The 24,493-nt window shown below is 36.8% G+C and overlaps 1 protein-coding gene across 1 annotated transcript in view; it reads right to left on the bottom strand.

The window, feature by feature from the left end:
- LOC130918675 (voltage-dependent R-type calcium channel subunit alpha-1E) overlaps window positions 1-24,493 on the bottom strand; it is a 312,447-nt gene that overhangs the window by 13,339 nt on the left and 274,615 nt on the right. Inside the window, exons 41-43 of the mRNA XM_057840588.1 lie at window positions 5,074-5,179; window positions 3,669-3,776; window positions 2,543-2,643 (exon numbers count right to left, since the gene is read on the bottom strand). Coding sequence (XP_057696571.1) covers window positions 2,543-2,643; window positions 3,669-3,776; window positions 5,074-5,179 — 315 coding nt within the window. The remainder of the gene's footprint in view (window positions 1-2,542; window positions 2,644-3,668; window positions 3,777-5,073; window positions 5,180-24,493) is intronic.

Here is a 24,493-nt window from a genome sequence, read left to right as displayed (position 1 = left end):
GCTACTGCTAATCCATAATTTCCCTTCTGACTACATGCGACATGGGAAAGTTTGGGAAACTGTTTAAAGATAGGTTCAAGTCAAGATTTTGCCGATTTAGGAGTATTTTAGATAAAAAGTTAATTAGGTTCGCTTGGAAGGTTTGCTACAACAGCCTTCTAGGGAAGTCTTCTGCTTTAAGATGGCAGCTGTTTACTAGTCTGTCATTTTGCATCTAGTATTCCATACATGTGCTGCTAATGCCGTCAAGTCTGACCTTTTTGCATCTAGTTCTATATACATATGATATCTATTATCTACCGTAGCATTATGTGGACGTAGTTTTTAGCGACTGTCGGCAGCATTCAGGTATTATTGTTTTTTATCTAGCGGCATGAGTTGAGCCAGAGACGTGAGTTGAGCATTGTAATTACCCGTTTAATGACAAGCATGATGTTTACTCTTGGGACATAATGCGGCCCGTTCCTTATTGCGTCCCGAAGACCGCGCTGATTGTGTTTTAGTTCCGCTTTACTTGACATATTTCAATAATTGGAATTTGGGTGTTTGTGAATCGTTCTTCCACGGCCAAATCGCGAATAATCTAAGAATCGGAAATTTCGCACACCTCTAGTTAACACAACAATGCAAAGAAAACTGGCATTCACAATTAAAAAAGATGCGCAAAATACACATAAAACTTACTCAGACTTTGGTCAAACTATATTTAAACATTTTAGCAACTCCTTTAGCTCAAAAAATACACTGAATGGCAATATTTAGTCACAATACACAAACTATGATGCTGGAAGCCATTTTCAGGAGTCTTGTGAAGACACAATCAAATGAATGTGAATCACAATAGACGGTCTAAAAAAAAAAAAAAAAACGGAGCTACGGCGTCAGTCGGGGGACAAAACGCATTCATTGGGTTGATGTCTTATTAATGTAAAACTTGCCGTTGACACCTTGTGGTGCATTTAAATCATTATCTTACATAGTTAAAGTGACTGTGAAGTACAGCAGCGTGGCCCTGTGACGTCAACGCCCTGCGACGTCAACAACAATGGCGAGCTACTAGTTTATTTTTTATTAAAAATGTTACAAAATTTATTAAAATGAAAACATTAACAGCGGTTTTAATATCAATTTATTATTACTCGTACTAACATTTATCTTTTAAGAACTACATGTCTTTTTATCCGTGGTTCCCTATAAAAGTTAAAGACTACACTATCAAAGAAAGAAAGAATCTTGTTTAATAAATAGAAAAACACAGAATTGTATATTTGTAATTTGCAATAATAGAGAAATAGACTGATCAATTCAGGTAGTATTTTTAACCAATCATTTGAGAGTATCCCAATTTGTCCTAATTGCTTTTTACATCCTACTGCTGTGAATTTAAATGAGTTTATCACTGTCATGCTGTGTGTGTTCTCAGTTCTTTTTTTTCATTCAGCACCTGATTGAGCCAGATGGGCGGGGCCATGCGACGCACCCGTGGCGCATTTGGAACGCTCAATATTTAAGGACGCCTATCACCATCTGCAAGTGTCGGACTATTGCTTGCTTACCGCTGTTTGTGCTTCATCATCTTCATGCTTCTCGACGTTTCTACGGTTGTGTCCTAATTTGATTGTTTTTTTGTTTTTGTGCAATATTTGCCTTTGTAATCAGATTTGTATACTTTGTTATATTCGCGTTTTCTGGCCTGCTTCCTCAGTTGTACTTTGTTACACCCGCATTTTGTGGCATCCTCCCTTTGTTTTACTGATTGAATACAAATGTTCACTATTCCTGGTCTCTGTATGTGATTGGGATCCACATCAACGGCTTGCCGTTCATAACAATATCCAATGTCCAATACATTTGAAGTGGGATGTCTCCCGGTTAAAATAGATTGGACGTCTATCACTGTCAGTGTTAGCTAACGAGTTGATACTCGTTATCGGTAATGCTTTATTTGACAACGGCGTCATAAGACTGTCATAAGACCGTCATTATTATGACATGACATTGTCATTAGCATTAATGAATGCTTATGACAAATGTCATTAAGTGTCATCTGGCAAATTAGGTCACTTTTGAATGGATGTCAAAGGTGCGGACTGGACTTAAATGAAGTAATGGACAAAATTTTCCTTTGTCATAAGCATTTATTAATCCTCATGACAGTGTCATGTCATAAATATGACGGTCTTATGACAGCCTTATGACGCCGGTGTCAAATAAAGTTTTACCCTCGTTATCACATGCACCAGTGCTTGAGGATAACTGATCATTCATAAAATGGCGTTGCTCCTAAGCACTGTTTTTTTGTGTGTTAAAGCATGATTTTCTTCATTATAAAAGATTTAGGAAAATTGGCCATTTGCCTACGTCAATTCTTTAAGCAACCATCTTTCATGTGACGGTCATTTATACTAGATGCTTTCTGTCCCTTTTACCCTGGGCAAGTGGCTATTTTTTGGTAATAAAAAAAAAAAATCCAGCCTCTTTGTAATCAAGCAAGTAAACAAAGTGAAAGTTAAAATATGTTTAAAAAAATACAATAAAATACTTGTTCCTCCAGCTGCTGTCGTAGTTTCTTTGCCTTGCTCTGCTTGTAGTAGTCCATTATCAGCATGGCAGCATAAATCTTTCCAATTGTCATGTCACTAGCTGGGAAAAGGAAAAAAAAAAACAGTCATGTAAGATACAGTACAATAATAGTCTAACAAACACTACTTTTACTAGAGGTGTGCAAAATTTCCGATTCTTAGATTATTCGCGATTCGGCCGTGGAAGATTCGAGAACGATTCACAAACATCCAAATTCCGATTATTGAAATATGCCAAGTAAAGCGGAAGTAAAACACACTCAGCGCGCCGCGCGGTCTTCGGGACACAATGAGGAACGGAGCGAGAGTAGCTAAACATCATGCTTCTCATTACCCGGCCCCTCGGGTAATGCCAATGCTCAACTCACGGCTCTAGCTCAACTCATGCCACGAGATAAAAAAACACAACAACATAACTGACTTCTGGCGACAGCTGCTACAAAGTACATCCACATAATGTTATGGTAGATATCATTTATATAGGACTAGATGCAATATAGATTCGGTAGCGTTAGCAGCACATCTACAGAAACCTAGATGCGGGCGTTAGTAAACGGCCGCCATCTTAAAGTAGAACACTTCCCTACAAGGCTGTTGTAGCAAACCTTCCAAGCGAACCTAAAAAACTTTTTTTTATCTAAAATACTCCTAAATCGGTAAAATATTGACTTGAATCTATCTTTAAAATAGTTTTAAAACTTTCACATGTCAAAAGTAGACAAAAGGGAAATTATGGAATAACGGGAGCAATTTTAACAACTTTAACGGTTGATTCACAACATTAAATTAATTGAATGTAGTTTAAAGCTGCTGATACAGAATGGGGACTGGAGTTTTTTATTTACTGTTATTTTTGTGTATTTGTTTACTGTTATATGTTAACTTGATACTGAAATAGTAGTTTGGTTTAGCCTGAGAGTATTTTTGAACAATTTTGGAACTAATGTACAAAACATTTAAAAAAAAAAAGAAAAAAAAAAAAGAGGGGGGGTGCATCAATAATCGTTTTATAATCGAATCGGAGCCTCTGAATCGTAATCGAATCGTTAGGTGCCCAAAGATTCCCAGCTCTAGCGATTACATTACCTTTATTAATAGGAACCAGAAGGTCCAGCATCTTTTGAGAGAGGTGGGGCCAGATGATACTGATTTCCTTCTGAAGGTCCAAGTCCATCTGATTTCGATCCTCTCCTCCTGTACATACAACCGGGAATGTCCCATCTGTAGCACTGTTCCTTTGTTTTAATGAGTTTGATTTATTTTTATAGTTTTATACAGCGCAAAATCATAGACTTCACCATCAGTTGAAAAGACAGCTCCCACAAACATTATGTCACGCCTTCCCGTTAAGGGCCAACCCAGGCAGAGCATTTGGCTCTCACTGTGATAAACTCCAACACACGCTGCGTTCAAACATCGGATTTAGGTGAAAGAAGGACGACTGTTTTACTGCATACAAGCAGGCAAGAGTGATTTGGTGGATGATTCAAGGTAATTATGTATGCATGCGCTTTGAAACTTGAAAAAAAAAAAATGCATGGAAAAATTTGCGCTAACTTTAGCTCAAAATATTTACGTAAAATGAATGATAACTGCCTGTTTTTTTTCTCTTTTAATCAAGAATCTAGACATATCTATAGAAATTGCGGGATATACGCATTTATTTACAAGAATTTTCAACTTAAAAAGCTCTTTGTTTTGATGGCTGCCATGTTGTATCCATATACAGTCGTGTAAATTTACATTCAAATGATTAGGTAATTTTCATCTATCTGCCTGTTTTTTTGGCAAAAAAATAGTCATTTAGACATTTCTGCGTCCATACAAAAAAAAAAAAAAAAAAAAAAAAAAAAAATCGGCTTTTACGTGTTTTATTTTATGTAACATTTCAATCTAAAAACGACGAGGGCCTACTAGCCGGCTAGACGTGCCTCCGCGCTGAGGCAATAGTACATTGTATATAGAAAAATAAAAATTTGCTTTTGTTGAGTAAAATTGAGATAATTCTGTATGCTTCCCTCCAGTATTAAGTTTCTCATGTAAAAATTGAGTGATTTATTAGCTGTTGAAAACTGTCACCACATAAAATAAATAAATAAAAGTTGCTATTTTGGGCAAAAACATATATGCTAAATATTGCTATTGATTCTGAAAATATAGGTGATTATCTCTGCATTTAGTGATTTTTGTGCATCTAGTGTAAAATTTGAGAATTTTATAGCCATTTTAAGTTTTGTTACACGTTATTAAAAAAATAATCAGGATTTTATTAGGGAACGACTTTCAATTTTTTGAAATGCTCATGCCTAAGGGAGGTGCCCGTTTTGGCTTTGGGTCACTAGTGGCTTTGATTTTGAAAATATTTGAATTTTAAGTCATTGAAAATAAGCCCCCTACGGCTCGGCCCCGAGTACTGTGTCCCGTCAACTCATAGTGAAGACTATGGCAAAATATAAATGCAAAGCAATTCATTGAAATCAGTTTTCCGAACCTCCAGCTATTTTGACTTCCAACGCGGTTCGGATAAGGGCCATTAGTGTGGAGGTGAAGTGGACCGACATGTCCTCATCCACTGGCATGTTCATTAGGATGAGTCTCTGAGGATTGTAAAGAAATGCAAAATTATAATCAGAAAAGCCAAGTCACAAAACAACAACAAAATCAACTATATCCATCTTTAAAAAGCCCATCGCCCTGAACAGGTTAAGTGGCAGAAAATGAATGGTTAAAAAGCCCAGAACTGCTGTGGTTGAAAACACAAGTTGGATCTTCAAATTCAGGGGTTTCAAACTCATCATTGTTGTGGGCCACATCACAAATATGATTTTATTCAAAGGGCCATTATGTCTGCCAATTAAGTAATTGATTAATCTGTGCTTAATCATCGAAGCAATCAGTGTAGTTTTTGTCAACGAAGACTATAACATATATATATGTATATATATATATATATATATATATATATATATACAGTGCTGCTCGAAAGTTTGTGAACCCCACAGCGATGGTCAGATTTTTTGTAAAAAAAACTAAAATAACCTTATTAAATGTTAAGTTATACCCAAATCCACAATACTGACATTCCAAATAATGGACTGAAACAAAAGAAATAGTTATATTGTCATTCTTTATTTAACAAAAGTGGTTGATTTAAGAAAAACTCAGATATCATGTGTGCAAAAGTATGTGAACCCCTTCAGTTAATAGGATATTGCACCTCCTTTTGCAGAGATTACCTCAACCAAACGGTTTCTGTAGTGACTAATCAGCCTCTCACATCTACTTTGGGGGATTTTTGCCCATTCTTCCTTGCAGAACGCAGTCAGTTGAGAGAGGTTTGATGGGCGTCTGGCATGAACTGCTCGCTTCAGGTCCCGCCACAGCATTTCAATGGGATTTAGGTCAGGACTTTGACTGGGCCAGTCCAGAACACGAATCTTCTTCTTTTTCAGCCATTCCTTGGTTGTATTGCTGGAATGCTTTGGATCATGTTGCATGATCCACCTTCTGCCAAGCTTTAACTTCAAAACAGATGGCGTCAGGTTATGTTCTAGGATTTGACAATATTCCTCAGAATTCATGATTCCCTGGACTATGTGGAGTTGTCCAGGTCCTGAGGATGAAAAGCAAGCCCAGATCTTGACATTCCCACCTCCATGCTTCACTGTTGGGAGAAGGTTCTTTTGGTGGTATGCAGTGTTGACTTTTCGCCAGACATGGCGGTTTTGGTTGTGACCAAACAGTTCAATTTTGCACCTACATCAGTTGATGAAAACTCTTTTTAATTTAGTCTCGACAACACAACTGTTAAAAAAACAAACAAAAAAACTACTGAATTGATTGATTAGGAAATCAGGTTGAAATAATAGAAAATTCCAAAATGTTGAGGGGGTTCACAAACTTTCGAGCAGCACTGTATATATATATATATACATATATATATATATGGCGGAAAACACAGACAAGACTGAAAAAGCAGTTTCTGTTCTTGCTGTTACTGCTGTATTTTCAAGCCAAAACAACTGTTGTGTTTGATAGAACAATATGTCTATATGCTGCTAGAGCAGATTCATGGCGCATTAGCCCCCTGAACTATTTTTAATTTGCCCGCTTTACTCTGAAAACCCCCGTTTACAGACGTCGCGCAACCGCTTTTGTTTCAACCCAGCCATAAAACGAAGCTAAGTAAATATATTTATTATTCAAAATGTCATTTTTGGCTTAGAATCATTAATTGATGTCTAATATTTCGTTTAAAAAAAAAAAAAAAAAAAAAAAAAAAAAAACTTAAAAAAATTATTTACTCGCATATGGTAAACTTTTAAATAAATTACGTCACAATGAAAAAAAATGGCGTCGGTAAAAAAGTCACGGATATTACCTCATAACTATCGCTTAATTGTATATATATTTTTTTTATTTGTGATGCATTTTTTCCGATATGTTAGATGAAAAAATAATCGAGCCAATAAAGAAAAATTGGAAAAAAACGTTTAAAAAGGTAAATATATGAAAAAGAACATCTCGACCACTCCTTGATGTCTGCGATTTCTGCATTGCGACCCTTGTTATATGACCATGTTTCACCCATAAAATCCCCCCAAAATTCAGCTGTGGCCATTCACAGCTGTGTCTTTACACTCAGTAATACATGCTACGTGGAGTTTTTGGTTCGAAACATGGTCAGTACGTGATAATATCTTGTTAAAGTCATGGCGTCTGTAATTCTGCTCTCACGTGGTTTCACCTCCAGATGGGGTTTTGCTGTTTAAATTTTTTATTTTTATTTTTTAAATGCCCTCCTGTTCAAAATGTTTCATCCCCCAGAAAATAGAGATTTTAAGCTTTCCAATGATGTATCACACATGCATATAGGACAATTTTGAAATTTGGCCAAATTGGGGGATCTCGGAGCGGAACTTCAAGTCACCTGAGTGTGTTCTGCCATATATATATTTTTTAACTCAATATATAATTGTGTTTTTTAATTCAAAAAATGAAAAAAAAAAACAAAACAAAAAAAACTGTAAATTACGCTTTATTTTTCATTATAAAAAAAGGAAAGAAGGAAAAAACTAAAAATTCTTAATTTTCTTTATAATTAAAAATGTATATTTACTTGCTGATATTAAAAAAACATTAAGAGGAAAATACCAAAATATTATCTTATTTCTGTAGTCCTCGATCTTTCATTAAGTACAGAAATATTTGAATTTCATTTTTGCAAAAAATTAAGTTGATATACATTATTCATTTTTTGCTGGCCACACAAAATGATGCGGCAGCCAGTTCTCGCCTTTGTTTGACACCTGTTCTAATTGATCCATAGGATATTAGAGTCAGTTTCCATGATTATACATGTAAATAACTACAATTCCTGTATTTCGATGACCATAAGGTGCACTTGAAAGTCAAAAATTTTCTCCAAAATGGACGGTGAGCCTAATAATCTGTAGCACTTATTGTGTGGACCGAGTTCCAAAATGTGTGTCTGATCAAGCATTTTTTGAAAAGGCGGATGTAAGTGAGAGCAGCATGAGAACCTTAAAGGGAGAAGGTCGCGTGTGATAGGGGGCGTGGCCCCAGAAACTATAAAGTTCGAGTGTGTGCGCTAGACTGTTTAATTCGGATACAGAAGATGAGGATTTTGATGGATGTGAGTACTTTGTTAAATTCTTGAATAAAGTACAATTGAACTTGGTTTTGCTCCCACTGCCTTAAAAAAACAACAACAAAAAAACAAAAACAGTAACGTGCATGCTGGCGTATGTTTTTCATGGGTCCAATAATGCGCCTTGTGTGTGTGTTAAATACAACAATATCACCTGAAAATGTGCCTGTGCCTTTTAATACTGTGGGCCCTATAGCCGCGAAAATACGGTCCAAAAAATACCAAGTGTAACCACAACCATTCCAGAGTTTTTAAGAGAAGTACTTATGATGCGTACACTTACCAGCCACAATACTAGGTACACTTTTGAAGTCTCACTAACAGTCAAAGGTGTTAATTGCACAACATGTGGTTGCAGTGTACTATGAGATACGAAGAGGTCTTTCAAACATAGAATTATGAATGCCACGGGAAGGCCTGTAGGATACAGATTAGGCTGGTGTACCTAATATTGTGGCAATAGTACAAGCTACAACACATGCTGATGCAATGCTGTGGCAAGAGACACATGCACAAACTGGACATGGGTCTATGGCCAAAAAATATGATGATAACCAAGATCTAGAAAATGGATGAGTAACTACTCTCTTAAAAAAGGACCCCATTCGTTAAACAGCCGCCAACAGCAAATGAATGTAGTACACACATCCCGATAATCAAGACAAGTTGTAGCATTTGTCAAAAACGATTTGCGTAACTTTTCTCACAAGTCATTCACTTTAGTAAAAATGCCAAACGCTTGTAGTTACTGAATGAAGACATCTTGGAGCTTCTGAAATTTGTTTTTAAGCCTGACAAGTGTTTCCAAGAGCAGGTGAGCTAACAGCTAGCCTAGCTTATATCATTTCTCTTGACTACTCCGTCTTCTTTGTTGTTGGTACAATGCACTTCTCCTTATCTTAAGTCAAGTCAGAGGTGGGTAATAACGCGTTACATTTACTCCGTTACATTTACTTGAGTAACTTTTTGAGAAAAATGTACTTCTAGGAGTAGTTTTACTAAACCATATTTTGTACTTGAGTAGCTTTGGGCTACACTAGTCGTTACATTTTTCCTGTTTATTCTACATATTAGATTTTACTTTTTGTTTTTGTCAGAGACGTCAACAGTTGGTCTACCAGTTTCACCAATGAGACGTCACAACAATAATCACATGACTTCATGATACCAATTAGACTCAAGCTTGCCATTCTATGATCACTCCGGCCTGTTCAATCACGTGGTGTCTTTAAAGTACCGTAAATGCCCTCGTCAACATGACTCGAAAGCACGGAATCTTAATCTCTCTCACAGTTTTTATTTGGCACCAATTGACCACGGAAAACCAGAGAGATATTATGATCCTTTTAGTTTCATAATAGGAAATATGTTTTCTCCACTAGAGGGCCCGCGCACTCTTTGGACGAATATTGCTTCATTTCTTTTGATTTTTTTTCTCTTGCTGGAATTCAATATTTTTTTTGTATTTCTTTGACTTAATGTGGTTATGTAATTGGTTACAGTATAATTATAACAGTTCATATAGATAACTTTGTGCTGAGAAAAAAATACCATTGTTAATTATTTTTTAATCAAACATCATTAGCAGTTACTCACAATAGTCGTCATTACTTGAGTATTCTTATCAGCAAATACCTTTTTACTTGTGCTTGAGTACAGTTTTTTGGATGACTGCTTTTACTTTTACGTGAGTACCTTTATAATATTTTGAAGTAACGCTTACCTTACCTAAAGAAACACTTGGTAGGTTTTCAGTTTTGATCAATTTTAGTGACGCCGGTGGACAAAAGCTTAAGTGTTTTTGCCTTAAGGAGGGCTGCGTTTCACATGAGGACCAGCGCACACCCGCAGTGTCGTAAAATCATCAGTCAATCAAAAATCAATCTACCAGTTGCCTGCAGATGGATTAAACAACATTTCTGTTTCCAGCGGCTGTGTGAAGGATGAATAGTAATAAGTGGGGCTGTCAAACAATTAAAAATTTTAATCGAGTTAATTACAGCTTAAAAATTAATTAATCGTAATTAATCGCAATTCAGACCATCTATAAAATATGCCATATTTTTCTGTAAATTATTGTTGGAATGGAAAGATAAGACACAAGACAGATATATGCATTCAACATAATGTACATAAGTACTGTAAAAAAAGATAATTGGCCAGCACCTGTCAAATTTATGCAAATGACCTTTGATGGATGACGTAAGCAACGCCCCTTTTGTGCAACAGTCAAAAATATGGTATTGTTAGGTGTTCCTTTTGACACCTGTTAAAGAACTATGGTTATTGGGTGTCTCTGAAGTCTGGTTCGTGTGTAGGTGTGAGAGGAAACCTGTGGAGCTGAGGCGCCAGGGTGTCTGGTAGTCTTTTGTTATTTGGGGTCTCCCAACGTGGCGAGGGGTTTAGGAGGAAGCGGGCTGTGTGTTCGTGGTGAGACACTGCGTCTGCGTTCGGCGGGGGGTCCGCCATGCAGGTGTTGTGGGGCGTCTTTGATGAGAAGAATAGTTGAGACATGTCCAGACAGCCCCACCTATGTAGGACCACGTGATCGGCGTGGGGTGGTCCCAGCGATTAGGTTAGTTTAGCCATGCAATGTTAAAAAGTCATTTCTGGTTAGCCTACCTTAAGAGCGCGCTGCGAAGCATCTTTCCTCCCCGGCTGTGGACCAAATTTCCAGACTTTGACGGTTTTGTTGAGCTATACGTTTTAAAAGTCTTACATGAGTGCCTTTTCTAGATTTTTCTAACTCAACAGTGTTTTTGATCTTTTCCCAAACAGCGTCACCTCATCTACTCTAAAGCACAACGTCTGTCAAGTTTGCTTGAACATTTCAACGCTGCTGATACTGTTTTTTTTTGGTACAACATCACCTAGGTTTGATTTATTTTCACAAGAGCATTTGATAGTTAGCATGCTTTATGTATACTTTTTTTTTTTTGGGTACAACTTCACCCTACTTTATTTATTTATCTTACAAGAGTTTTTGATAGTTAGCATGCTCTATTTAATGAAAAGCATCCAAATAAGAGTTAAATAGCGACCTACCAACAATGTTGCAGTTTTTGGAGAGTCTTCAGAAGATGCATCTTCCTTGCGTTGCCGCGGGAGACTGATTTGACACATGTTTCAATACACATTGCGAATCTCCGCCCCCCATTTTTGAGTCGGCCTATGTCGCATTGTGGTGGGCGTGAAAAGCTGATGACATAGACCAGAAACCCTGCCTCTGTAAACATGAACGCCATGCCCCTGAAACGTGATACAATTTCCAAACCTGAATGTTTGACCGTAAAGTAGATTTAATGTTTGAATAACTGCAGACATAGCCACTCTATTAACGTATGTGAGTTTTTTCTGCCACGGTAGATCTGTTTCTAAAAAGTCAATGTGTCTGTAAGGGCTATAAGTTAAGAAATGACGAACACATTCTTAATATCAAGATGACGGAAAAACAACAGGTTGTTGTATTGCGCAGTTTCATTACAAATGTGATAGTTCAAGAGAGTCAAACTTAAGGCGGGACCCTAATCAGTAGCAAAAATAAAAAATTAAATAATGCATTGGATATTTTAAAAACACACAGCAGCTGAGCTGTATTATTAACCGTCTCTGATAATACTGCGTTACATAGAAGCTTACATTCGTGTGTAACAGAATGTAGTATATCTGATTCAAATAAATATGAAATGTTTTAAAATAGTGTATAGAGTGTTCTAATTCTTCAATCAGTAAGTATAAACATCTTTGATATGAAAGATATAACGTGTAGAACATGAAAAGTACAACATGAAATAATGAATATAAAAGAATACTCCATCTGAGGTGTTACAAACTGACTCTGTTAACATTAGTATATCTGGAGGAATTTCGTAGGATTCACTACAGACTTCAAAACGCATTGTCCCCAAACTATGTATAATAAAAAAAATGTACGATAATTTATGATAACGTAATAATTTCTTAGTTTGTAAGTTTTTAAAGAGTTTAGTCAGCAGTATAAGTAAGTTCAGATCAAATACCGATCCACAAACACGTGCAACTAGATAAAACATTTGAGGTGTTAATTTTAACAAGGGGGCAGGGGGAAGGCAAAGGTAGGGCCAAGCAAGCAAATTAACATAGAATACTGGAAGGCTTCAGAGCCCAAGACAATTATATATTTAAAAATATCTGCAATGATACTATTGTTATTTCAAAGGATTTCATGAACATTACTTAAGTGCAGTACGCATTTGTTTTGTGCATATATTCACCCATTCCAAATCCTAAGAAATGATTCCACATCTTATACAGTTGGTATACCTTCTCTTGGAAAACAAAATCGGTTTGTAAGTGCATAATATGTGCTCTTACGCAAGGCAAACGTTTTCACTTGAAAAGTGCAACAAGCAACAAATACGGTACCTCGAAAAGCATACTGTAAGTTTCTGAACAACGATGAGGGAATTTGTCAGACCATCTTTAACCTTCTGTCCTTTCCTATTCCAAAAGCTACCACTACTTTCATACACTTAACTCATACCAGAGCCAATCCAAGTTAATTAAAACATTATGTTTACTAAGTTCTATTACATTCGTGCTTAACAGAATGTAGTATATCTGATTCAAATAAATATGAAATGTTTTAAAATAGCGTATAGAGTGTTCTAATTCTTCAATCAGTAAATAGAAACATCTTTGATATGAAAGATATAACGTGTAGAGCATGAAAAGTAAAACATAAAATATTGAATATAAAAGAATACTCCATCTGAGGTGTTACAAACTGACTCTGTTAACATTAGTATATCTGGGGGAATTTCGTAGGATTCACTACAGACTTCAAAACGCATTGTCCCCAAACTATGTATAATTAAAAAATGTACGATAATTTATGATAACGTAATAATTTTGTAGTTTGTAAGTTTTTAAAGAGTTTAGTCAGCAATATGAGTAAGTTCAGATCAAATACCGATCCACAAACACGTGCAACTAGATAAAACATTTGGAGTGTTAATTTCGACAAGGGGACAGGGGGAAGGCAAAGGTAGGGCCAAGCAAGCAAATTAACATAGAATACAGGAAGGCTTCAGAGCCCAAGACAATTATATATTTAAAAATATCTGCAATGATACTATTGTTATTTCAAAGGATTTCATGAACATTACTTAAGTGCAGTACGCATTTGTTTTGTGCATATATTCATCCATTCCACATCCTAAGAAATGATTCCACATCTTATACAGTTGGTATACCTTCTCTTGGAAAACAAAATCGGTTTGTAAGTGCATAATATGCGCTCTTACGCAAGGCAAACGTTTTCACTTGAAAAGTGCAACAAGCAACAAATACGGTACCTCGAAAAGCATACTGTAAGTTTCTGAACAACGATGAGGGAATTTGTCAGACCATCTTCAACCTTCTGTCCTTTCCTATTCTAAAAGCTAGCACTACTTCCATACACTTAGCTCATACCAGAGCCAATCCAAGTTAATTAAAACATTATGTTTACTAAGTTCTATTCAAATAAGAGTAAGGTAGTTACATACCAGCTTTGTTAATGAGCATACGTATGCGCAGTTTGATGATGAGTCGTGTTTCTCACTGATAGGATTTACACAAAATAATTTGAAAATACTTTAGCCTTAAAACTATTCATTTAACACACACGGCACCATCACCCCCCACCGTTAGGACCCGCGAAACACCCCCCAACTAGTTACAACATTTGAAGTGTTAATTTAAACAAGGGGACAGGCAAGGGTATTCCGTATGCTAGTAAGGCCTCTGATTTTTACCCATTACATAGCTTGCTGAAGACTTAAAGATTGTCATTGTTTTTCTTCTACCTCAAAACCTCTGTTTATTTTGTTTTGATATACTGTATGTATTTTTAATACATCCACATCATTTAGCAGTTTAAATTAGTCTTTTCAGTTAGCAGTTTAAATTTGTCTTTTTAAAAACTTCAGCTGTAGTCTCAGACGCCAGGCTCTAACTGTTTTCGTAACGCAATTTATGAATTACTTTTTTTTGCATAACCACAATAAGTAGGTAAACTTTACAGTTACTTGAATGATAAATACTTAAAGACATCCTGAAGTACCTTCATCAACATGGATTTTTTTTTTCTTTTAAGACATCCAATAGCTAGGTTATTGAAGACACAGAAGATATACTTTTTTCCTACAAAAGCTTTTGTTTTTTAATTGGAGTAATTGCAGATGTTTTTAATATGTCATAAAAAACATGAATTACGACAATAAAACACAACCAAGTCACATTCGCACTATGTAAAAGAATTTCAGTCCCAGTGCTTGTATTTACTTTTTTGAATGGTGATCATTTAAAGAGAATGACCTGAAAATATGTATATTATACAGTAGCCGCTTTTCTGTGATAATGTCTAAGTCAAATTATAGCCCAAATATTGCACGTCTGACTTTAGAACATATGCGGACAAAGGAAGCATGTTTCACAATCCCATGGCCATGGAGATTTTAAACATAGGCAGTGCTCATTTTAAATGTCTTTTTTTTATTTATTTATTTTTTCCCCCCTACCACTTTCTTTTTCTTTGCTTGCGTTTGATTGCATCTAAGCCATCTTTGCCCTACAACGTACAGACCACCTACATTGGCCGACATTTCTCTACTGTCCCATGTTTTGTCAGAATATGATGCTTTGTTATATTACGTTGTGGACTTTTTGCGAGTAAGACTGCAATGCCGAGGAGATACAAATACTATAACGCTGTTGCAACACTTATTCCGTCTTCGGTAGGTTTTAAAACAAAAATACTCAAGGCGGAGGAACCGACTCGGGCGTAGGCGTCGCAGCGCCACCATCAGGCAATAGCCTACATCAAGAGGTTTCTTCGCGACGACAACAGTTTTGGCGACTTGTTCGACAAAGACGTTGAGATGGCGCGCTTGCAAAAGCTGCTTAAAAGTACCGTTTAACCCATTCATTTAGCTATCTACACGTTTACATTGTGAAAATCCATTCATTTAGCTATCTACACGTTTACATTGTGAAAATGTTCATGTTTTCCTGTTGTCTTTGATTCGCATTCCCACCAGGTGATACGTTCCCATGGACAATTAACCTGGCTCAGTTTAGCGCGCGCACTTTGCTGGGGCAGCAGCCCAGCTTGAGCCTCCTCAAACCAAACACATCACACAAGCCGACTAATTATTCAGAAAGAAGACACTCTTTTGTTGTCTGCCGCCATGTTGACCCCCACTGGGTGGTCAGGTACTCAAACCCTTAGGTCAGTCATACATCCCCCAACAACTAGCTAAATATCTAGATTTGCTTATATTTTATAGATACCGTGCATCTTACATGAAGGCTTACACTAGGAGGATTTTTTTTTTTTTAACAGTTTGCTGAACAATTTACAACACCTTTTTACAACGGTACTGATCGTTATTCGCATTATTTTGTTTTTGCTGGAACAAATGCTGCCTAAAAATTAAAAACTGAGAGAAACAGCGCGGCTTAGTTCCCTTCCTCATGCCTATTCCTGCTACCAGACGATTAAGTCAACCCTGCTACGTCCTGTGAAAAGTTTTAACCGGTAAAGACTCTGACTCGGGTTGGAAGGAATTGCTACAGCTTCACCCACCAGTGCCTAATTTTGTTAGGGTCTATATCGTAAGTCTTTGATGAAACAATCACATTTGCTGTTTTTACCTTTCTGGCACTGATCTGATGGGCTAAACGCTCGCCGCTTTATGTGCGTACTCTTACTTTTGTGCGTGCGTGTGTGTGTGTTCAGTCAGCTATCAAATTGCAATGATTATAACGTGTACATGTTTTCCACAATGTGTGTGTAATTTTATTCGTGGTCAATAGTCAGAACATTTTTTGTTAACTTATATTCTTCAATTAAAGTGACTGACGTCGACGGCACGGTTACAGAGTGAATAGCATGTCGGTCTTACAGTTTCAAGAACAATGATTCAATCCAGGCCTTTCAGTGTTTTCTCCAGGTGCTCTGTTTTCCTCCCACAATCCAAAAACATGCACGGAAGCCCGATCAAATATTTCAAATTGTCCTTGGGTATGAGTGCATGCGTAAACCGTTGTATGTCTCGTTGTGCTCTGCGAATACTTAGCAACCAAATCAAGGTGTACCCTCCAACAACCCCAAGATCCTCGAGAGGATAAGCGGCATGGAAGACGAATGAATGAAAGGTATAAAGTTTATCTATTGGATTTTGGGGTTTGGCGTAAAAGTTAGTCAACAGTTCAACTTCAATAAAATCCTGAAAATGTTATATTCGAGTCTTATTTTTAACAATATTGTACATTTTTCCCCTCTTTCTAGTCCTCTTCAGACAAGCTGTACGGTCCCACAAGTGTGATTGCAAGGAATATCGGTCAAATTTGACAAAGTTTTGGACGAAAGCTGGGTATGAATGAAAGTAAAGTGGGTTGTATCTGGATGAGAGATCCAACCAATCTGGATGAGGTAGTCGTATAGATGTTGAAAGAATGGCGTATGCGTCGCGGACCCGAAGTTCGCACGGAAGAGTCGATTGAGGGTCTCGAAGCATGTCAGCTAAATCTCACGGCTGATAAAATGTGGCAGATACTGCGGTCCACATCGCTAAATACTTTGAAATTCAAGTTGTAGCTGCAGAAACTACAAACAGATATGGCTTCATCTAAAAAATGTTTTAAAGTTGCTTTTCCTGTATACGTAACGCAATCAATGGATGTAAGACTGACAGGTTTATCGACTACTACTAATTTTGTTTATTTTAAAAACAACATCCGTCAATCATGATTGTACTTTTGTTCGTGAAATTATCAATTCATTTACTGTAATAAATGTGAAATTATCAATTCATTCACTGTAATAAATGCATATTTTGCTAATGTTCATATTTTGTGACTTTTTTTTTTTCCAACCTAGACATTGGCCAAGGTTATGATTATATAACAATACTAATATTCATCATCATCATAGGTTTTGTGGAGTAGGTTACTTACTGCTTTCACACACGTTGCAACCCCTCCCAGGACAATGATGCACCCACCTCCCTCATGGGCCATTAAGCTATTGCCTATCCCTCGTGGAAGCAGGGGCCATTAAGCCATTGCCTATCCCTCGTGGATCCTTCATGTTCTCAACCGCACCCTGAATGACTTTTGACTTCTTGTTTTTTTCACACCTAATGAAGGCAAATGAATAATTTGGTGATAACTATACTTGTTCTGATTCTATTAGTTATGAGACAACTTAATCAAGCAATAGCTTTTTGCTGTAGAAACATCAAAGGTAAAAATCGATTATTAAACTCACAGTGTTTATGTAGTAAACATATAAATATAGAGAATAAGGTCGCCATGTAAGAATAGAAATGGTACAAATGCATTGCGTAATGATAGCAGTGCGTGTGAGGAAGAGATATCCCCGGCAATTTAAAGTGAACCGAGGCGCTGTACTGTTGAAATAAGAACAAATAGTAATATTTACTGAAAGTAAGTGGAATAATCTGACAAATCAATATGTTTACTAGTTTTTAACACTCAAAACAAGATGGGGAAAATTATTGACTAGGTTTAGGAAAAATAATCTGAGACTATGCCTCTCGCCTGGTCTGGGAACACCTAGGGATCCCGACGGAGGAGCTAGGGTAAGGGAAGTCTTTAGAACCAACTTCCCTTGGATAAATGCCAATGACCAGATCAATAGGCAACATTGGCTGTCTACCGAACAATAATATGTGGGGGATACCCTGTCGCATCATTTTTTTGTACAATCGTAGGTATGTGTTAAGGCAGGGGTTACCAAACTACGACCCGCGGGCCGGATACGGCCCGCCTCCACATTTGGTCCGGCCCCCTCAACAATTTTTTTTCTTAATTGTGTTATTTATTTCCTGGCTTTTTTTCTGCAAAGAACCCAGAGGGGGGAATTTGGTTATTATCTATTTAATTAATAGTGTTATTATATTATATTATATTATATTATAATTTTATTTACTTTTGTTTCGTGATGAATCCAGAAAAGGTTATTTGATTATGTCTTTGGGAAGTCCTCGCCTAGCATATGCGATGGCCCTTGGGCGGTCTCCCTGCTCTTGATAGAGCATACCCCACAACCCATCACGGCAGGCATCTGTATGCAAGATATATGGAAGCTGTGGGTCTACAAAAGCAAGAATTGGGGCTGAAGTTAGTTTCTCTATTATCGTTAGAGATGCTGTCTCACACTCGGGAGCCCACTGCTCGGCCAAAGACTGGTTGGAAGTGCAAGCTACTTGGGATGCCTCACATTTGTAAATCATCCCTTGTGTCTTTGGTGAGTGATAATTCATGAGACGATTGAGGGGTTTCGTTATCTAGGAGAATCCCTCGACAAAACGTCGATAGTAACCCGCAAAGCCAGGGAAAAAATTCAGGTCTTTGAGAGTAGATGGGTGTGGCCAGGTTTTCAAAGCTGAGATTTTATCCGAATCAGTATGAACTCTATGAGCATTCACAACATCCCCCAAATATTTAACTGAGTCTCGGAAAAAAAACACTTTTCTGGAAATGATTTTCATAAATCTGTTTTCGTGCTTCGGGCATTTGTGTCATTTTTTCACCTAAATCAAGAAAAAATTGCTTTCAACTAAGGTTTTGAACAATATATTTTCTTGAATAAAGAACATTTCTGACAAACAAGCTTTTTAAAAAAAATAGGGAGGTGTGTTTCTGCAGTGTAAGACTCCACAAAACCTATGATGATGATGAATATTAGTATTGTTATATAATCATAACCTTGGCCAATGTCTAGGTTGGAAAAAAAAAAAGTCACAAAATATGAACATTAGCAAAATATGCATTTATTACAGTGAATGAATTGATAATTTCACATTTATTACAGTAAATGAATTGATAATTTCACGAACAAAAGTACAATCATGATTGACGGATGTTGTTTTTAAAATAAACAAAATTAGTAGTAGTCGATAAACCTGTCAGTCTTACATCCATTGATTGCGTTACGTATACAGGAAAAGCAACTTTAAAACATTTTTTAGATGAAGCCATATCTGTTTGTAGTTTCTGCAGCTACAACTTGAATTTCAAAGTATTTAGCGATGTGGACCGCAGTATCTGCCACATTTTATCAGCCGTGAGATTTAGCTGACATGCTTCGAGACCCTCAATCGACTCTTCCGTGCGAACTTCGGGTCCGCGACGCATACGCCATTCTTTCAACATCTATACGACTACCTCATCCAGATTGGTTGGATCTCTCATCCAGATACAACCCACTTTACTTTCATTCATACCCAGCTTTCGTCCAAAACTTTGTCAAATTTGACCGATATTCCTTGCAATCACACTTGTGGGACCGTACAGCTTGTCTGAAGAGGACTAGAAAGAGGGGAAAAATGTACAATATTGTTAAAAATAAGACTCGAATATAACATTTTCAGGATTTTATTGAAGTTGAACTGTTGACTAACTTTTACGCCAAACCCCAAAATCCAATAGATAAACTTTATACCTTTCATTCATTCGTCTTCCATGCCGCTTATCCTCTCGAGGATCTTGGGGTTGTTGGAGGGTACACCTTGATTTGGTTGCTAAGTATTCGCAGAGCACAACGAGACATACAACGGTTTACGCATGCACTCATACCCAAGGACAATTTGAAATATTTGATCGGGCTTCCGTGCATGTTTTTGGATTGTGGGAGGAAAACAGAGCACCTGGAGAAAACACTGAAAGGCCTGGATTGAATCATTGTTCTTGAAACTGTAAGACCGACATGCTATTCACTCTGTAACCGTGCCGTCGACGTCAGTCACTTTAATTGAAGAATATAAGTTAACAAAAAATGTTCTGACTATTGACCACGAATAAAATTACACACACATTGTGGAAAACATGTACACGTTATAATCATTGCAATTTGATAGCTGACTGAACACACACACACGCACGCACAAAAGTAAGAGTACGCACATAAAGCGGCGAGCGTTTAGCCCATCAGATCAGTGCCAGAAAGGTAAAAACAGCAAATGTGATTGTTTCATCAAAGACTTACGATATAGACCCTAACAAAATTAGGCACTGGTGGGTGAAGCTGTAGCAATTCCTTCCAACCCGAGTCAGAGTCTTTACCGGTTAAAACTTTTCACAGGACGTAGCAGGGTTGACTTAATCGTCTGGTAGCAGGAATAGGCATGAGGAAGGGAACTAAGCCGCGCTGTTTCTCTCAGTTTTTAATTTTTAGGCAGCATTTGTTCCAGCAAAAACAAAATAATGCGAATAACGATCAGTACCGTTGTAAAAAGGTGTTGTAAATTGTTCAGCAAACTGTTAAAAAAAAAAAAATCCTCCTAGTGTAAGCCTTCATGTAAGATGCACGGTATCTATAAAATATAAGCAAATCTAGATATTTAGCTAGTTGTTGGGGGATGTATGACTGACCTAAGGGTTTGAGTACCTGACCACCCAGTGGGGGTCAACATGGCGGCAGACAACAAAAGAGTGTCTTCTTTCTGAATAATTAGTCGGCTTGTGTGATGTGTTTGGTTTGAGGAGGCTCAAGCTGGGCTGCTGCCCCAGCAAAGTGCGCGCGCTAAACTGAGCCAGGTTAATTGTCCATGGGAACGTATCACCTGGTGGGAATGCGAATCAAAGACAACAGGAAAACATGAACATTTTCACAATGTAAACGTGTAGATAGCTAAATGAATGGATTTTCACAATGTAAACGTGTAGATAGCTAAATGAATGGGTTAAACGGTACTTTTAAGCAGCTTTTGCAAGCGCGCCATCTCAACGTCTTTGTCGAACAAGTCGCCAAAACTGTTGTCGTCGCGAAGAAACCTCTTGATGTAGGCTATTGCCTGATGGTGGCGCTGCGACGCCTACGCCCGAGTCGGTTCCTCCGCCTTGAGTATTTTTGTTTTAAAACCTACCGAAGACGGAATAAGTGTTGCAACAGCGTTATAGTATTTGTATCTCCTCGGCATTGCAGTCTTACTCGCAAAAAGTCCACAACGTAATATAACAAAGCATCATATTCTGACAAAACATGGGACAGTAGAGAAATGTCGGCCAATGTAGGTGGTCTGTACGTTGTAGGGCAAAGATGGCTTAGATGCAATCAAACGCAAGCAAAGAAAAAGAAAGTGGTAGGGGGGAAAAAATAAATAAATAAAAAAAAGACATTTAAAATGAGCACTGCCTATGTTTAAAATCTCCATGGCCATGGGATTGTGAAACATGCTTCCTTTGTCCGCATATGTTCTAAAGTCAGACGTGCAATATTTGGGCTATAATTTGACTTAGACATTATCACAGAAAAGCGGCTACTGTATAATATACATATTTTCAGGTCATTCTCTTTAAATGATCACCATTCAAAAAAGTAAATACAAGCACTGGGACTGAAATTCTTTTACATAGTGCGAATGTGACTTGGTTGTGTTTTATTGTCGTAATTCATGTTTTTTATGACATATTAAAAACATCTGCAATTACTCCAATTAAAAAACAAAAGCTTTTGTAGGAAAAAAGTATATCTTCTGTGTCTTCAATAACCTAGCTATTGGATGTCTTAAAAGAAAAAAAAAATCCATGTTGATGAAGGTACTTCAGGATGTCTTTAAGTATTTATCATTCAAGTAACTGTAAAGTTTACCTACTTATTGTGGTTATGCAAAAAAAAGTAATTCATAAATTGCGTTACGAAAACAGTTAGAGCCTGGCGTCTGAGACTACAGCTGAAGTTTTTAAAAAGACAAATTTAAACTGCTAACTGAAAAGACTAATTTAAACTGCTAAATGATGTGGATGTATTAAAAATACATACAGTATATCAAAACAAAATAAACAGAGGTTTTGAGGTAGAAGAAAAACAATGACAATCTTTAAGTCTTCAGCAAGCTATGTAATGGGTAAAAATCAGAGGCCTTACTAGCATACGGAATACCCTTGCCTGTCCCCTTGTTTAAATTAACACTTCAAATGTTGTAACTAGTTGGGGGGTGTTTCGCGGGTCCTAACGGTGGGGGGTGATGGTGCCGTGTGTGTTAAATGAATAGTTTTAAGGCTAAAGTATTTTCAAATTATTTTGTGTAAATCCTATCAGTGAGAAACACGACTCATCATCAAACTGCGCATACGTATGCTCATTAACAAAGCTGGTATGTAACTACCTTACTCTTATTTGAATAGAACTTAGTAAACATAATGTTTTAATTAACTTGGATTGGCTCTGGTATGAGCTAAGTGTATGGAAGTAGTGCTAGCTTTTAGAATAGGAAAGGACAGAAGGTTGAAGATGGTCTGACAAATTCCCTCATCGTTGTTCAGAAACTTACAGTATGCTTTTCGAGGTACCGTATTTGTTGCTTGTTGCACTTTTCAAGTGAAAACGTTTGCCTTGCGTAAGAGCGCATATTATGCACTTACAAACCGATTTTGTTTTCCAAGAGAAGGTATACCAACTGTATAAGATGTGGAATCATTTCTTAGGATGTGGAATGGATGAATATATGCACAAAACAAATGCGTACTGCACTTAAGTAATGTTCATGAAATCCTTTGAAATAACAATAGTATCATTGCAGATATTTTTAAATATATAATTGTCTTGGGCTCTGAAGCCTTCCTGTATTCTATGTTAATTTGCTTGCTTGGCCCTACCTTTGCCTTCCCCCTGTCCCCTTGTCGAAATTAACACTCCAAATGTTTTATCTAGTTGCACGTGTTTGTGGATCGGTATTTGATCTGAACTTACTCATATTGCTGACTAAACTCTTTAAAAACTTACAAACTACAAAATTATTACGTTATCATAAATTATCGTACATTTTTTAATTATACATAGTTTGGGGACAATGCGTTTTGAAGTCTGTAGTGAATCCTACGAAATTCCCCCAGATATACTAATGTTAACAGAGTCAGTTTGTAACACCTCAGATGGAGTATTCTTTTATATTCAATATTTTATGTTTTACTTTTCATGCTCTACACGTTATATCTTTCATATCAAAGATGTTTCTATTTACTGATTGAAGAATTAGAACACTCTATACGCTATTTTAAAACATTTCATATTTATTTGAATCAGATATACTACATTCTGTTAAGCACGAATGTAATAGAACTTAGTAAACATAATGTTTTAATTAACTTGGATTGGCTCTGGTATGAGTTAAGTGTATGAAAGTAGTGGTAGCTTTTGGAATAGGAAAGGACAGAAGGTTAAAGATGGTCTGACAAATTCCCTCATCGTTGTTCAGAAACTTACAGTATGCTTTTCGAGGTACCGTATTTGTTGCTTGTTGCACTTTTCAAGTGAAAACGTTTGCCTTGCGTAAGAGCACATATTATGCACTTACAAACCGATTTTGTTTTCCAAGAGAAGGTATACCAACTGTATAAGATGTGGAATCATTTCTTAGGATTTGGAATGGGTGAATATATGCACAAAACAAATGCGTACTGCACTTAAGTAATGTTCATGAAATCCTTTGAAATAACAATAGTATCATTGCAGATATTTTTAAATATATAATTGTCTTGGGCTCTGAAGCCTTCCAGTATTCTATGTTAATTTGCTTGCTTGGCCCTACCTTTGCCTTCCCCCTGCCCCCTTGTTAAAATTAACACCTCAAATGTTTTATCTAGTTGCACGTGTTTGTGGATCGGTATTTGATCTGAACTTACTTATACTGCTGACTAAACTCTTTAAAAACTTACAAACTAAGAAATTATTACGTTATCATAAATTATCGTACATTTTTTTATTATACATAGTTTGGGGACAATGCGTTTTGAAGTCTGTAGTGAATCCTACGAAATTCCTCCAGATATACTAATGTTAACAGAGTCAGTTTGTAACACCTCAGATGGAGTATTCTTTTATATTCATTATTTCATGTTGTACTTTTCATGTTCTACACGTTATATCTTTCATATCAAAGATGTTTATACTTACTGATTGAAGAATTAGAACACTCTATACACTATTTTAAAACATTTCATATTTATTTGAATCAGATATACTACATTCTGTTACACACGAATGTAAGCTTCTATGTAACGCAGTATTATCAGAGACGGTTAATAATACAGCTCAGCTGCTGTGTGTTTTTAAAATATCCAATGCATTATTTAATTTTTTATTTTTGCTACTGATTAGGGTCCCGCCTTAAGTTTGACTCTCTTGAACTATCACATTTGTAATGAAACTGCGCAATACAACAACCTGTTGTTTTTCCGTCATCTTGAT

This window comes from Corythoichthys intestinalis, chromosome 7 (assembly GCF_030265065.1).
Source record: "Corythoichthys intestinalis isolate RoL2023-P3 chromosome 7, ASM3026506v1, whole genome shotgun sequence".
Classification (NCBI taxonomy): Eukaryota; Metazoa; Chordata; class Actinopteri; order Syngnathiformes; family Syngnathidae; genus Corythoichthys; species Corythoichthys intestinalis.
Note: the sequence above shows the minus strand (reverse complement) of the source record. Positions and strands in the feature narration are given on the sequence as shown.